Below are 15,751 nucleotides of genomic sequence, written 5' to 3'. Positions count from 1 at the left end.
CTTTTGTGAATGGCTTGCAGACATGCGACCAACATTTTACGAGATATTTATAGAGAGAGAGAGGGATCCACCTACATCGGTGTAAAATTAAGCAATTTTACATCCTTTCATATCTTTTTGTATGGCTATCATTTTAATGATCCACACGTTAAATTTATTGATGTAATTGTACTTATCATGTATGTAAATTTTCAAACTGGTCTGATATCTTTATCATATTGATTTACAATATTAAATATTTTAATATACATATTCAATGAGGAATATTTTTTACATAAAACAAACAGTTAAAAATTTTTAATTGACATCAAATTTGATATACACAATTTGTATGAATAAAATATTAAATTCGAAAATTTGATCATTAAAATATTAATCGTACAAAAAGATTAGAAAATATGTAAAGCAACTTTAGTTTTACACCATTCAAACCAAATAGACATCTTTATTAAATTTTACAATACTAAAGATATATTAATATATATTCAATGAGGGATTTTTTTTTACATAAAATAAATATTTAAAAATTTTTAATTTACATCAAATTTGACATACGTGATCTATATAAATAAAATATTAAATTCAACAATTAAATCATTAAAAAATTAACCATACAAAAAGATGCAAAAATATATAATTTTACACCTCAGTGTGTTTACATATATATATTTGTTGCATTGGATTTTAGCAACATTTACTTTTATTCTGCTAAATAATTTTGTTAATGATTGGGTGCAACTTAAAAACATCAACTACAGTAAAAATTATGTTATTCGAATTACAGTGAGTATTAAATAAAAGTATTTATCTAGAATTGGTAAGTTCAATTTATCTAAAATAGATATACGCTTTTTTCAAGATTTTTATATTTCAATTAAAGTTGCTACGTTTGGAAACTAATGAGGAGTGTGGACCCAAAAAAATTCAAGGACCAAATTGGAAAATTTGTCAAATTCAAGGGCTAAATGTTGCTTTATCCCTAAAATTTAAGACTCTAAACTGCATTTCATAAACCAAAACCCGAAGTTCAATAAAATCCAAGGGTTTAATGATTAACCTATCAATAATTTAAGGAATTCCTTTGGAACCATCTACTCCAAAGCACACTCAGATAAACCAAAAAGAAACCATAACCTTATGAAGATGTTACTCAATGGAAAATTTTAAAATGTTCAAAGGGAACACCATGACCTTCTGTTGATTAGGGAGGTTACACAACTATCGCTTTTTTCTTCCACCCTTCCCGGGCTTGGAAGATCCGGCAGCAGCACTTGATGTTGATGGAGCTTCCTGCTTCTTAGTCCTTCCCGGGTGTCTAGGTACCAACTCTGCAACTTGGAGCATCAGCTGCTTCCCTGCAACCAAACAAATTATGGATGGATCTTTGATAGCAGAACTCTCGGTAACATTCTCGGCACTATTCTTTCTTTTTTAAAAATTTAATGATAGCAATAAGAGAATGACAACATGCTCTCCCTTCATAATCTGATTTCGTGAATTCTAAACTGATAAGTGCAGTTACATTATAATTCAGATACAGCAGTACAAACCCAGAGGAAACACTAAAATAACTCACTACAAAACCAAATTTTAAACGGTAACTTCCATCAATTCTACTGTTAAAAACTAGTTTTTGTATGTCACTACAAGATATACGTGGCACATCACATATCACTGTTTGGCTATTTTGTTAGACACATCAGTTTTTAACAGCATAAATAGATGAAATTTTTAACAGAAAAGACCAATTTGCTTTTTGAACTTACGTACAAGGACTATTTTGCACATTTTTTGAGTAGAGAAGGCAAAATGCAATCTAACTCCTAGTTTAGGGACCTCCATGGTACTTTTACCAATTTTATGCCCATATGTTTCTATGAAAATCATGTTGAACTCAGAACTGGCAGTAGAATTCCTTTTAAAACTTACTTGAAGAAATGGCTGGATTCCATAAAGTCCCATCTTCCTTTTTCAACTGGACCCTCACTCTCCCTCTTTGCATGAAATCACGAGGGTACGCCTTATCAATCTGCATAACGAGAAATCACCCAATATGGTTGCAAACAAGTAGAAAGAACAGTTTGTTTAACAGCTGATAAAGTAACAATGCAACGAGATGAAGAAGATATTAGGCATATACATTCCGGGTGCCCCGAGTTCCTAGATGTTAGGTAAATGATTATTGTCATAAGATGTTGAAATATTTAGCTAATAAATTGCCCTAAAAGTAGCAGAACACTGAGGTTTGAGGGGCAACCTTCTTGGCTCGGGAAAAATGCATACAAGAGATAGGGACAATAATAGTGAGTCAACAATGGAAAAGCTAAAGCACAGCATATGTTGAGCCAGCACTCTCGGATGGATCCTTGAATGATAAAAGGAGCAATGCACAAAACGCCCAAAAGCCCATGCTTGTGGCATTCAGAGACTATGAGAAATTATTTAAATCCTCAAAGGAGGCGATATATAACAGTGGTGACAGCCCTTGGTTAATTTTTATTCATGCAAGGAAATGCTCATTGCTGCTAGAACAAAAGGATAATAGTAAGGGTGAGTTAGGATGGGCGTTGGTAAACGTACCATTGTTTTTACACTAACTGCAAGTCAACACACCGCCCATCCAAACCCACCCTAAGTCATATATGTCCATTTATAGGTAGATTTCCGAAACACGGCAGAAGGAAGCAATGATAAAAAGCAACAATGGTAAGACACCATATAAATAGAGCCATCACTCTCAAATGAATGCTTGAATGATGAAAGGAGCAATAAATGAGAAACCCAAAAACCATTATTCAGAGACTATAACAGTTTTAAATCCTTAAATGAGGCAATATATAACTGTGGCGACAGCCCTCAGTTAATTCATATTCACTCAAGGAAATACTTATAGCTGTTAGAACAAATGGATAATAGTAAGCCCTACACGTCTATTTATATGTAGATCTCCAAAACAGGGCAGAAGGAAGCAATGATAAAAAGCAACAACGGTAAGACACTGCATGCATAGAACCATCACTCTAAATGAATGCTTGAATGATGAAAGAAGCAATGAATGAGAAACCAAAATCCATGCTTGTGGCTTTCAGAGACTATAACAGTTCTAAATCCTCAAAGAAGGCAATATATAACTGTGGCGACAGTCCACTCTGTGGATTTCAATTGTCACTTAATGCTCCGATTGAGAACTTGGATTTAAAATTTTGGATTTGGATTTCAATTATTGTATAAATGGTAAAAATGAAATGCATATATTATAGTCAAATTAGTTGATATTCATCTAAAATCCAAATATTTTAAGGATTTCAAATTCATTACTAAATAGGCTTCTAGCAAATCCATGGATTTGAGAAATGATCATGAATGTTACATTTCTAAACAGTTTACTACTCAATTTATACTATTTTTTAAATCCAAATCCTAATTCCCAAATACTTATAATTGTTACTATCCACAACAAATTTCAATCATGAATACTTAATAAGTGATTTGAAACCTCCAGTTCTAATCAGGCAAAAAGTTCAAACTAGATACGGTCTCATTCTTCTCCACATTTCCACAATAGCATCACAAATCACACAAGAACAAACCTCAATGGCATTAGGGACTTTGAGATGGTTGCAGCAATCAGCAATTTCAACACAAGTGGGATTTTCACAGGCTTTAGCCAAACTGATTCGCCTTCCCTCAGCTACTGTTTTCTTCGAATTAATATAAACAGGATAGAAAACAACCCATTTCTTTATGTTGGGGACTTCTCCATTCATCTTCACTTATCTAAATCCAACAACATATCACGTAGATTTCAGCAAAAAATTTTACAAAAAAAATATTTCAGAACTGAAATTACTGTTCATGGTGTTCAATAACTCTTAATAATCCCATAAATAACGAATCTCAACCAACAATTTATATAAAAAAACGATATAACAAATGTTCGAACCATACACAGATGAAATTAAACAAAAAAACTTGTAATTCGAACACAAAGAAATCGACAATGATAAGTTAGATAAACCCTAACAATAGATTCCCAAAAACCAGATATTTATTACAAGAATTCTCAACAAACAAGCAAAATCCATAATGTTTTCTGATCAATTATGTGACAGATCATACTCATAAACAATCAAAGGCTGATTAAAAATAAATATGGGAAAGCATAACCCTAAATGAAAATTCAATTTTCAAGGAAAAATAGGAAATTTTGTTTTCTTCTCCACTAAATTAATTGATCAAAAAATCAAAACTAATAACCCATTTTTCATCAACATGAGTACCGATCTGTTAAAAAGTATTGTTTACAACCTGAATTTCCGATTCCGGTGACAACTGTTCGGAGGCGGAGGCGGATCCAGCTACGAAATTTTGGGTTACTCGAATGTAAATCGCCTGCTAATTGCCGTGAAAAAAAAAACCGGCTGGGCAAAATAAGAGTAAAGCCCATCATAGTTAATAAAACATAAAATATTATAAGGCCCATTTGTACTTTCAACCGGAGCATTTCTCGGATTTCATAAAAGTACGATAATGATATGATACTATGAGATTTCATCTTCTTATCGTATGAAAATTAAAAAAAATTTATAACATTTTAATTTTTTTTAAAATAAATTAGATTTTATATAATTTTATTTTAATTTTCAAGTAATAATGTGATATAATTTCAAAGTGTCACGTCATTACATTTTTACGAAATTCAAGTTCAAGAACTAAATTGGACTTAATTATCAAGTTTGGGTATCAAAAAGACAAAAAAGTACCAAAATGGACCTAACCGTTAAGTTCAAGAGCAAAAAATTACATTAATTCTTAATTTTTCAAGTGATAACATGACACAATCCATGTATGTCACATCATTATGTTTTAATAGAATTTTCAGTTTAGGGACTAAAGTAGGCTTAATTACCAATTTCAAGTCACAAAGTGAAAAGAAGAAAAGTACGGATATCAAAGCAGATCTAAGTGTCAAGTTCAATGGCTAAATATTGCGTTAACCCATAAATAAATATGGGTCAATTTTTGTTTTTAGTCCATGTACTTTATAAAAGTTTTAAATTTAATACATTTACTTTAATTTGGTCAATTTTAGCATTTGTACTTTTCAAATTTTAAAACTTCAATCCTCACCAAATAATAACTGTTAAATTCATGAAGTTAAATCCTACTACTTCCAAAATCTGATGCAGAAAATATATTATCATATATGTAATGCCAAATTAGCTTTTATTTCCACATATTACTCATTAAAAATCCAAGTAATGGATTAACGATTGTCTTTTGTGTCAAGAAAGAAATTTCAAATTTTGAAAAGTATACATGTACACATAGTACAAGACTAGTAATTGAATTTAACTAAATGGATTTAATTGACATTGTTTGGGTCAATAATAAAATTTCAAAATTCGAAATGTATAGGGACTAAAATTGATCAAGTTAAAATATAAAAGCTAAGTCCACAACTTTTGTAAAGTATATAGGTTATGTAACAACCAACTTTTAGTGGTATCAAAAAATGCGGTTTCAAAATATCATTTCCATAAATCGAGTTTGTAAAGGTAGAAAGAGAATATTTACAGAGTTATTATGAAAATTTATTGAAAATCAGTTACGTAATTTAACCAAGAAAATAGCTAATTAAAGCTCAATAACTAAATTGTAAAAGTCCAATCGCTATTGAGTTTTAATCTAAATGTAACACCCTATACCCGACCCAATTGCCAAGTTCGAGCTATGGGATGTCACATTCGTTGTCAAGGCAACTACGATTAGTTACAACTCAATTGAACAATTAAAACATTATTAAGTTTAGAACATCATTACAACATGATTTACAATCATATACGAGCTTACAAAATCTCTTTAAATAACTCGAGGTTGAATAAGGATCAGATTGTAAAATTTTCAAACTATTAGGTTGACGTCGCGACTTCAGGGGTTCCTGGTCAGATACCAATCATTGACTACTCCTCATCATGAGTTAACCAGATAGTTTGAAAATTTTACAATTTGGTCCATATTCGACCTCAAGTTATCTAAAGAGCTTTCGTAAGCTCGTATAAGGCTCGTTTATGATTGTAAATCATGTCGTAATGATGTTTGAACTTAGGCTTCGTTTGTTTCAACGTAAAAGCTTTTACGAAACATATTTTCAGCTTTTTTTCGATATTTGTTTCATGTAAAATAGGATGGTCAATGTAAAAGGCTTTCCCGTCAATGTAAAAGGTTTTCCAGTCAATGTAAAATTACCTCCTTATTCTAGTAAAATGTCTTACCAAAATTTTTCTCGTAAAATATTTTCCAAACTAATAAGGCTTTGTTCATTGTAACACCCCCATACACAACTTGAACATCGGGTCAAAGCACCGGAATGTTAAATTCTCTACTACATTCTTCACTTATCAAACATTTTCTTATAAACTTTCATAACTTTTCAATTGAGTCACTTTTTTGTCATAAAAGTTCAATATTCACTAATTAATCATATTAAATCAATTTTCTTTATTGTTACACTTTAATCACATAATTTATCTCAATATCTCGCTTCACATATCAAATTTCTATGTATTTCACTTCTATTATTTCATTCACTTTTTTTTCAATTTTAACAATTTAGTCCTTATCATCATAAAAATTTCATATTTTCCCACAATTTCACTTTTACAATAATTTATGCATATTTCATCATCTCATAACACATTTATTAAAATTTTATCATAATTTCCTTATTCACGTATTAAATTGTTTCACACTTAAAATTTTATACAATTTTCAATTTAGTCCCTATTGCCTTGTAATTTATTTTTCACCATAGAAGCACTTTAATCAAATAATTCATTATAATATCTTATTTCACAAAACAAATTTTTATGCATATCACTTCTTTTTATTCAATTATAAACTTTACAAAGTTTACAATTTAATCTTTAACATCATGAAGATTTATTATTTACTATATTTTCACCTTAACATCACTTTATAATCAATTCACTATTGCATTTAAACTCTTTATCATAAATCTTAAATGTATGTTTTTTTCATTAAAAAAACTTTTATTAAATATTTTCAGGAAATCTACCAAACAACAAAAAATATTTTACACATATTCATTTAAACATATGAAAATATTAGCTTTTCTAGAAAAGTATGTCATTTTCCGGAAGCCATTTTCAGTGAAACAAATGAAGCCTTAATAATATGTTTAATTGTTTAATTTAATTGTAATTGATCGTAGGTGCTCCAACAACGAATGTCACATCCCTTAGCTCAGACTCGACAACTAGGTCGTCTTGGAAAAAATTCATTTCGAAAATAGTCTTCTTGCATAGGAAAAAAATTAAAATTTTGAAAACTGAGCCGGTTTATGATATTTATAACAATAATCCCTTTATCAAAATTGCACATGTGTTTCCGACTAGATGGATTCTTGTCGTTCCCAGCTTTCAACTGAAACAGCGTTCTTCGCTATTCTTGTACCACGAACTGCTTCAAATGTGGGCTCAAACGATTGTTGTGTTATTTGGAGTTTTTATCCATCTATCTTGCTTCCATTGTTGTGTTCTCCAAGCTTTTGCTAGAAATCTTGTGTTTTTATTACTTTACTTTGAGTTTAAGTTAATGTTATTTTTGCTTGATTATTTGTTGTTAGTCTATTTAGATATGAGTATGAGTAGCTAAATCCTAAGTAGTTGGTTGGTGGAAATGTTAGTTAGTTGATTTTTGGGTTAGTTAGTTGATTTTTGGGTTTAGAGACTAAATCGCAGAATTTGGACTAAATTGAATAGAATTCAAAACTTAAAATTGACGCCCCTGAGGGAAATTTTAGATAAGTGAGACTGAGAGGAGATCCTATTGGGCACCAATTCGATCATATCGAGTTAGTTTGGTGAGGTCGAGAGATAAACTGGACTAATTTGTCTAATTTTGTAAAATTGAGGCCAAAAGGTAAAATCGAGCCAATTTAGGAATATTAGTGATTTAGATCCCTAATTCGAAGGTTAATTGATGACACAAAAATCAACCAACTATTTTTTGTTATTAAATTTGTTAATTTCATAGTTTCACGTATTCTACAATTTAGTCTTCTTTAGTGATTAGTTAGCGAATTATCGTAATTAACCTCAATTACGACCTGTCGTAATATAATGCTTAGTGAGTAGTTAGCTAGGCTCCTATAATTGCATGTTAAATATTTAGGGATCACTTAATCGTTGACTCATTTGGTTTCAATCCTTGGAATACTCTAGTGTTTTATTAAATATTATAACTATTACAACTGACCTGTCACATTTACAAATACCTCATTATATTTTATTGTTTTGTGTTGATTCTTCGCCTCGCTGTCCGCACTTCAATGGCAAAATCAGTCAATGTGTGAAATGTGATTAAAGATAATATGTGAAAGATCATGCAAACTGGTAATTACGAGCCCCAAGGGTCGACATGAAAATGAAATGAATCAATTAACTTGATAAAGATCAAATAGAAAGAAGCGTATAGATAGTATGAGATAGAATGAAATGAATAAGTTATGTTATTGTCATATATGACTAGATGTGTATAAACGTGGCTAAATGAATTTGTACATCATCTTGATATTTGGCATGATTAGTAAATGAATTGGTTGAACCTAGAATGTGTGTTGAATGTGTTCATATTGCTAATGCCATTGAATTATTGACTTGAATCATGAAAGTACCACTGATTGTTATCACTCAACGTACGGTTTGTTTATTCACGTGCACAAATATTTGTAGATCTCAAAGTCTCGAGAAGTGATTTCAACATCTAATCCGCAACTTTCGACTCAACAATGTTTGTATAGTCACTCTATATTTTCGATAAATGGCATGTACTTATGTTTTCAGTAAGGTTTGTATAAAAAAGTGGTCAATTAGAATATTGTATAACTAATGTCCATTTTGAATTAAGCATATGGGTGTCAAATACGAATGTAAATGGTAGAAATGTTGCATTTGATAGTTTAATTCAGGTGATATGAATTGGTGCCATATGAACCCTGTGAAAATAGCCAGTCATGTCGTGACATTGGCTCTTAATGTCATGAGAAGTAGTTAGTGAATGGCATTATGATCAGGAACCTTCGAAGTCAGGATGTCAACCCGATAGTTTGAAAATTTTACAATTTGGTCCTTATTCGACCTCGAGTTTTCTAAAAAGCTTTTATAAGCTCGTATATGTTTTAATTGTTTACTTAAATTGTAACTGATCGTAATGTGACATCCCGTAACTCAGACTTAGCAATTGAGTCGGGTATGGGGTGTTACAAGCTAATTGGAGAATTTACCTGATAAATATGTAGTTGCTATTATATGTATAATGCTTATTTTAGATTGGCATCTTTTAACAAATAGAAGTTGATTCGTCTTCATCAAATTTATTTGTCAAATTTTTCTCCAATTATAGTTCTTACACTTAATATCATGTATTAAATATCAACAAATCACACTTAATATGTTTTAGTCTCTTTAGTCGTTAAGGGTTAGCCTTCTCTTTAATATCATGTATTAAATATCAATAAATCACATCCCACACCATTAAGAAAATTTAAAAGGTATGTTATTTAAATAGTGTGATAATGAGATGATTAATTGCTGAACTTGGTAGCGCAAGTTTGTAACCTAAGTAGGGGCATTAAGGTGGTCGAAAGGTGGGGTTAAAGGCATGTTGGGATAATAGTTTAACGGGAGAGAACCTTAGGGATCCATTGATCCCCTAAATTGAATGGGATGGGGTGAAGCGTTGTTGGCTTCTCAAAGCAACACTCCGGTCTATTGTCCCAGTTCTGAAATCTAACGACTTCTTTTTTCTTAAGTATTAATCATTCATTTTAAGTCCTTTAATCATTTGAATAAATGAAAATTTTGTAAGTTTGGCCCCTCATAAAAATTAAATATACAATATAAGTCTTTTTCGAATAATTTTTTTTAGCTTCACCCCTTAAAATTTTAGAATTTTATCTTGACTCTCCTAAATAAAATTTTTGGCTTCATCCTCCATGCCTAGACATGTTTGTGGGTCAGGTAGGATTTAGGTAGGATATCAATACTCTTTAGCGTTGCCTAGGCTTAGCTCAACCTAAATTATGAGCCTGATTTTTTTACCAAGCCGGGTCCAAATTGAGAGAAAGATTTTCTGAGCCAAGTTATATATGTATATATTAATTTTTTGGCCAATATACATACATGTATATTTCATTTGAACAAATACTTATTTATGTCTTTTTCTCCTAGCTTTAGTCGTTGAAATACCTGACATTTTAGCTTTTGTCCTAATTTTTTAAGGGGGAAAGTACAAAAATGGTCACTAAACTATTGGCTTAATTCTATTTTCAAAATGAAACAATTTGATCATTGAACGTTATATGTCGCTTGAATTTTAACAGATTACTAACGTGGATTTTTTTTTTGTTTTTTTCAACTAATTTTCTTAATGTTCCACGTGGGCAAGTAATTTTTTTTTGAAATTTTGACTTTGACCATCTCTTTTCTTTCTTTTTGTAGTTGCTATCATCCTCTCTCTCTCTCGTTGCCCTTACCTTTTTCTTTCGCCATCGTAACCGCCATTTCTTTTACATAGTTTTCAAAACTACCCATTTGTTTTTTTTTTTTTGCAGTTGACCGAATCAAAGTCGATTTGGTTAGGTCAAAATTTTCAACTAAATTCAATTGGATCGGTCTTCTCATGTTAAAGTTGGTTCGAAAAAAGCGACTAAACTGACCAATTAAACCGATTGCTCTCCCCTGGCTATTATGTTTATCTTGCTTATACTAGAATGATAGTTTTGCATCATTTAACAAACAGAAGTTGATTCATCTTCATCAATTTTATTCGTCTAATTTTTATCCAATTGAAGTTCTTGTACTCAATAACCACTTGGAGACCTGCATTTTAGAGTTTTCATACCCGAAAGGGATTCGAAGACATTTTCTAATAAGATAATTGAGAAAATATATATTGTTTAGGCAACTCACCTGGCTCGATTTGGTAGGACTTGGATAAGGATTTTATTAAAATTTATTTAATACACCTTTTCTTTTTGTATCATATATTAAATATTAATAAATAGCGTCAAAACTTAAAGGTATGTTGTTTAAATAGTGTGATCATGAGATGATTAATTGCCAAACTTGGTAGCTCAAGTTTGTAACCTAAATAGGAGCATTAAGGTGGTTAAAAGGTAGTGTTTAAGGTCATAGCTCAAGTTTGCAAGCCTTAGGGCATCTTCATGATGATCCCCTAAATTAAATGGAACAGGGTGAAGCATTGTTGGCTTCTTAGAGCAACACTTCCTTCTATTGTCCCAGCTCTGTAATCTAACGACTTCTTTTTTCATAAATTTACCACCATCACTATCTAGCAGGGGTAGCTTTTAAAATTGACATAATAGCAATTTTAATCCTCAATACTTATAAATTATGTCAATTTAGTCTTAATTTTAAAAGAATGAGAAAAGATGAAAACAATATCTTGGATGTTTCTATTTTTTTGTATATTTCCAATCAAATTTAGCTGATAATTTTTTCCCTTTTTCGTAAGTTTATCACCACCTAACATTGGTAGCTTTTAACATTGGCATAATAGTGACTTTAACCTTGAATATTTATAAATTATGTTAATTCAATCTTAATTCTAAAAAAAATAATCCTCAACATTTACACATTTTTTAATTTGGTATTTTTTTAGTTTTATTTTTCTTTGTGACACTGTATGTTAATTTTAAAAAATGAGAAAAGATGGAAACTAATATCTTGAATTTTTTGGTGTTTCTATTTTTTGTATATTTTCAATCAAAATTAGCTAATAAATTTTCTTTGTTAGCTTTTCTAGGCGAAAGAGTCACAATTTAGTCTTGATTCTAAAAAAAATTAACCCTCAACATTTACACATTGTGTAATTTGATCTTCTTTTTTGTAGTTTTGCTATTCTTTGTGACATTGAGGGTTAATTTTAAAAGAATGAGAACATATGAAAATGAACATCTTGGAATTTTGCTGTTTCCATTTTTTATATGTATTTCAATCAAATTTAACTGATAAATTTATTTTTTTAGCTTTTTAGGTGAAATAGCCACAAAGAAAAGCAAAATTGCAAAAAAAGACTGAATTACGTGAAAATATTAAGGGTTAGCTTTTTTAGAATCAATACTAAATTGACACAATGTATAAATGTTGAGGGTTAAAGTTGCTACCATGACAATTTTTAAAACTGGCCAAAAAAAAAAACAAAATTGAATAGTTGGGTGACCAAAAACAAAATTTACTAATAGTTGGAGGCTACTAATGTAATTTACCTTTCATAAAATATAGTTCAGAATTAAACTAGATTTGATTGTTTGATTACTGTATAATTTAGGTATAATGATAACTTTAGCACTCAACATGTGTACGTCTTTTATAAATTTGGCTCTTATTCTTTTTTTGAATTAAATTTTTTGAGCTAAACTTTTTACAACACCAATTTAATTTAAATAATTAAAAAATTCTAAATTTGATTATAAAAAAGATTTAGCATTTGGTACATTGATAACATGTTTTTTTATTCCACAAGCAGCTTTAAGAAATTGCCATGTGTCCCATTTTTTATATTTATTTAATATTTTATTATACCTGTATGAGACACTTGTTATCCCCTGATAGACTTGATAATGGGTTGGGCTACTCGTGTAGGCTTGAAGGCACACTCGAAATTTGGGAGGGTTTGCGTAAAAATATTAGGTTCGAAAAATGAACTTGGGCAAAAAAATTAGGCCCGTTTAAAATATGTGTAGGGCTTGAACATTCAAGGCTTGAGCTCGGCCCGACCCATTTTAAAGTTTATAATACTTTGTGTTATGTTATTTTTATATATTATGTAATTTAAAATATATTAAAAATTAAACCAACACTAAATATATAATACTACTCTAATGTAAACATTAAAATAATTGTTAAGATGACTATATAAAAATATAATATAATATAAGTATTTAAAAAAATAAAAAAATAATAATATAGGCATACCTAAAATGAGCTTTGGTTAGTATTTTGTAAATAAGGGTTGGTTTGAGCAAAATTTTAATCTCATTTTTCGGGTCAGGCTAGGCTTGAGCAAGCATAAAATATGTTAATATCATGCTTAGGCCCAACTCGAACCCGGCCCATGAACACCTCTATTCTCTAACCTTATTTGTGAAGTCTAAAAATTCTACTGGCAAGATATGAAATATTTTCCTTATAAAAATATATATATAATATTAACTAGTATTTTATTAATTTTTTATAATTAAATATTAATAAATCGCATCCCATTGCGGAACTTGGTAGCTCAAGTTTGTGGATTGGTACATGTATTTTGCAAAAGTTATAAATTTAATCCCTATATTTGAATTTAGTCATTTTTTGTCTTTATATTTTTCGAATTTTAAAATAGTTGTTTAATTGACTATAATGTAGACGGTTATTTGTAACAAGATTGAAATTTCAAAATTCTAAAAGTATAAAGATTTAGAATGATCTAATTGAGAAATATGGGCTAAATCTACAATTATATGCATGGTACAATATTATGAATTGAATTTAACTGTTACCATTTAGGTTAGAATTAAAATTATCCAATTTAAAAAATACAAAAACTAAAATTACAAACTAAATCTATAACTTTCACAAAATATAAAAATTAATAACAAATTTTAAATGCAGCCTAACTCGCATCCCACATCACTAAGAAAACCCAAACGGTATGTAGTTTAAATTGTCAGATTATACCATGTTAATTGCCAAACTTGGTAGCTCAAGTTTGTAACTTAAGCATCGAAAGGTGACTTATAAGGCAAAATAGGGAATTTAAGGAAAAGTAAGTGAGCCTAAGCACATTAAATTCCCACGTAGAGGTGATCTTGAGTCGAGTTGGGGAATACCCCATTGATAATAGAGCAAAGAGAAAGTGAGCTTATTTTTATGAACACGAACAAATTTTTGAGTTCATTTCCGAGTTTGTTCGTTAAAATTTGATCCATTAATTAGTATCATGCCTAACATAAAAAAGCTTAAATATTCATTTTTTATTTGAATTTGACATCTTTTCTTAACTTGGTACTCTAAATCGAAAAGTTTAAGACTTTTTTTAACAGTCGAGCCATTTCAAACCTCAAACGAGAAGAAAGCTCTCTAAATTTATTTTTATTTACAATAATTAAAATCGAAACTTTGCTTAAAAAACATCGAAAACTACAAGAGTACTTCACCTCAATTTCTAAATTTTTTCCAAATCAAAATTTGGGCTTAAACTGGTTCACAAAACTTAGACTTGAGTTTATTTGAAGGTGGGATTTATGGAAAAGCCCCTCTTAATCAAATTTTTGAACAATTCTTTCTAAAATGTTAAAAATAAATTTATTTTTTATTTCAATTTTTATTATAATATTAAAAAAATTCAAAAACTTAATAAATTTTAATTATATTTAACAATTCGATTAAGTAATATTATTTTACTCTAATTACAGTAATTATGAATACTATATTTTACAAAACTAATTAAAAACTTTAACGTGTAAAATCAGAAATTAGCAGGGGCAAATGCAAAGAGGGGTATCCAAAATGTAAAATTGCATTTTAGCCCCTTAAAAATCATTAAATTATAAATTTATATATAATAAAAATACACTTCAGCCTCCAAATAGAGTTGTCCATGGCTGAGCCGGGCTAAGTAAAAGTTTTAGGTTTGTTTTTTGGGCTCGACCCAAAAAATGGGTCTAAAATTTTGTCCAAACCTGACTTGGCCCGCCCGTATTAAAATTTTTCATGTAAAAAAACTAAAAATATAATACATCAAATACACTAAAAACATTAAAATAAATATTTCCTAACAAATGAAAAAAATTAAATTAAATAACTAAGATAAGTGTAACTTAACAATCAAACACCTCCAAAATAGTAGCAAAATTAATAATAAAACAAATGTAACAACGGTTTTTTTTTTGGGTTGAGATTGAGTTAAAAGAAGTTAATCTGAGGCCCAGCCCGTTCAAAAAACTGGTTTTATATTTTTGTCCAATCTCATTTTTTAGATCTATATTTTTGTTCAAACCCCTGCTTTTCAAACAAGCCTCCGGGTTGGACCGACCCATGTTTAGTCCATTTCTAAAATAATGAAATCATAATACGTGATAAAATTATATTTTAACTTTTTAAAAATTTATAATTCAATTCCGACACTTATTCACTTTGAAAACAAGTAATTTATAAATATATAAAATACACAAACATAATAAAAATATGTTTGGTTCCAAAAAAAAAAAGATAAAAGTATGTGAATTATTCAATCTAGACAAAAGGTTTGACGTCACATAAAAATTATGGTTGGGTTCATTAATTTACTAAAAATTAATATATATGGTCAAACAAAGACGGCACAAGAAATATAATTATACAAAGTCAAGATTTCAAACCTTGTGTTTTGGTTGGTCGGTCCATTCTAAGATCTTTTGGCATGAAGAAAATGTTTTTTTGGAATTAGTGTCAAGTAATAATGGTATTGACGTGAGATCGTTATTTTAAGAGTTAGATTACAATTTACTTTTTTTTATTTAAAAAATTAATAAATTAATTCTTATATATTAGATCAAAAAGTAAATTAGTCGTTTTGTTAAAAATTCTAGTATAAGGTACAGAGGGCACGTAACGTTTAACTGTCTGATTATTTCGTCTGTGATGCTAGTTTTTAATAGTAGAAATAAATGGAATCTTTAACA

At 29.6% G+C, this 15,751-nt stretch overlaps 1 protein-coding gene across 1 annotated transcript; it reads right to left on the bottom strand.

Moving 5' to 3' along the window:
- Positions 1-1,026: 1,026 nt before the first annotated feature.
- LOC107960275 (signal recognition particle 19 kDa protein) lies at positions 1,027-4,463 on the bottom strand. The gene is made up of 4 exons (XM_016896584.2): positions 4,309-4,463; positions 3,591-3,777; positions 1,930-2,029; positions 1,027-1,355 (listed from the first exon to the last, which is right to left on the bottom strand). Exons 2-4 carry the CDS (start codon positions 3,765-3,767, stop codon positions 1,219-1,221), a joined length of 414 nt encoding a protein of 137 aa, XP_016752073.1. The 5' UTR covers positions 3,768-3,777; positions 4,309-4,463; the 3' UTR covers positions 1,027-1,218.
- Positions 4,464-15,751: the final 11,288 nt, after the last annotated feature.

Source organism: Gossypium hirsutum, chromosome D06 (genome assembly GCF_007990345.1).
Source record: "Gossypium hirsutum isolate 1008001.06 chromosome D06, Gossypium_hirsutum_v2.1, whole genome shotgun sequence".
Classification (NCBI taxonomy): Eukaryota; Viridiplantae; Streptophyta; class Magnoliopsida; order Malvales; family Malvaceae; genus Gossypium; species Gossypium hirsutum.
The sequence above is the reverse complement of the archived record's forward strand: the minus strand, read 5'-3'. Positions and strand labels throughout refer to the sequence as shown.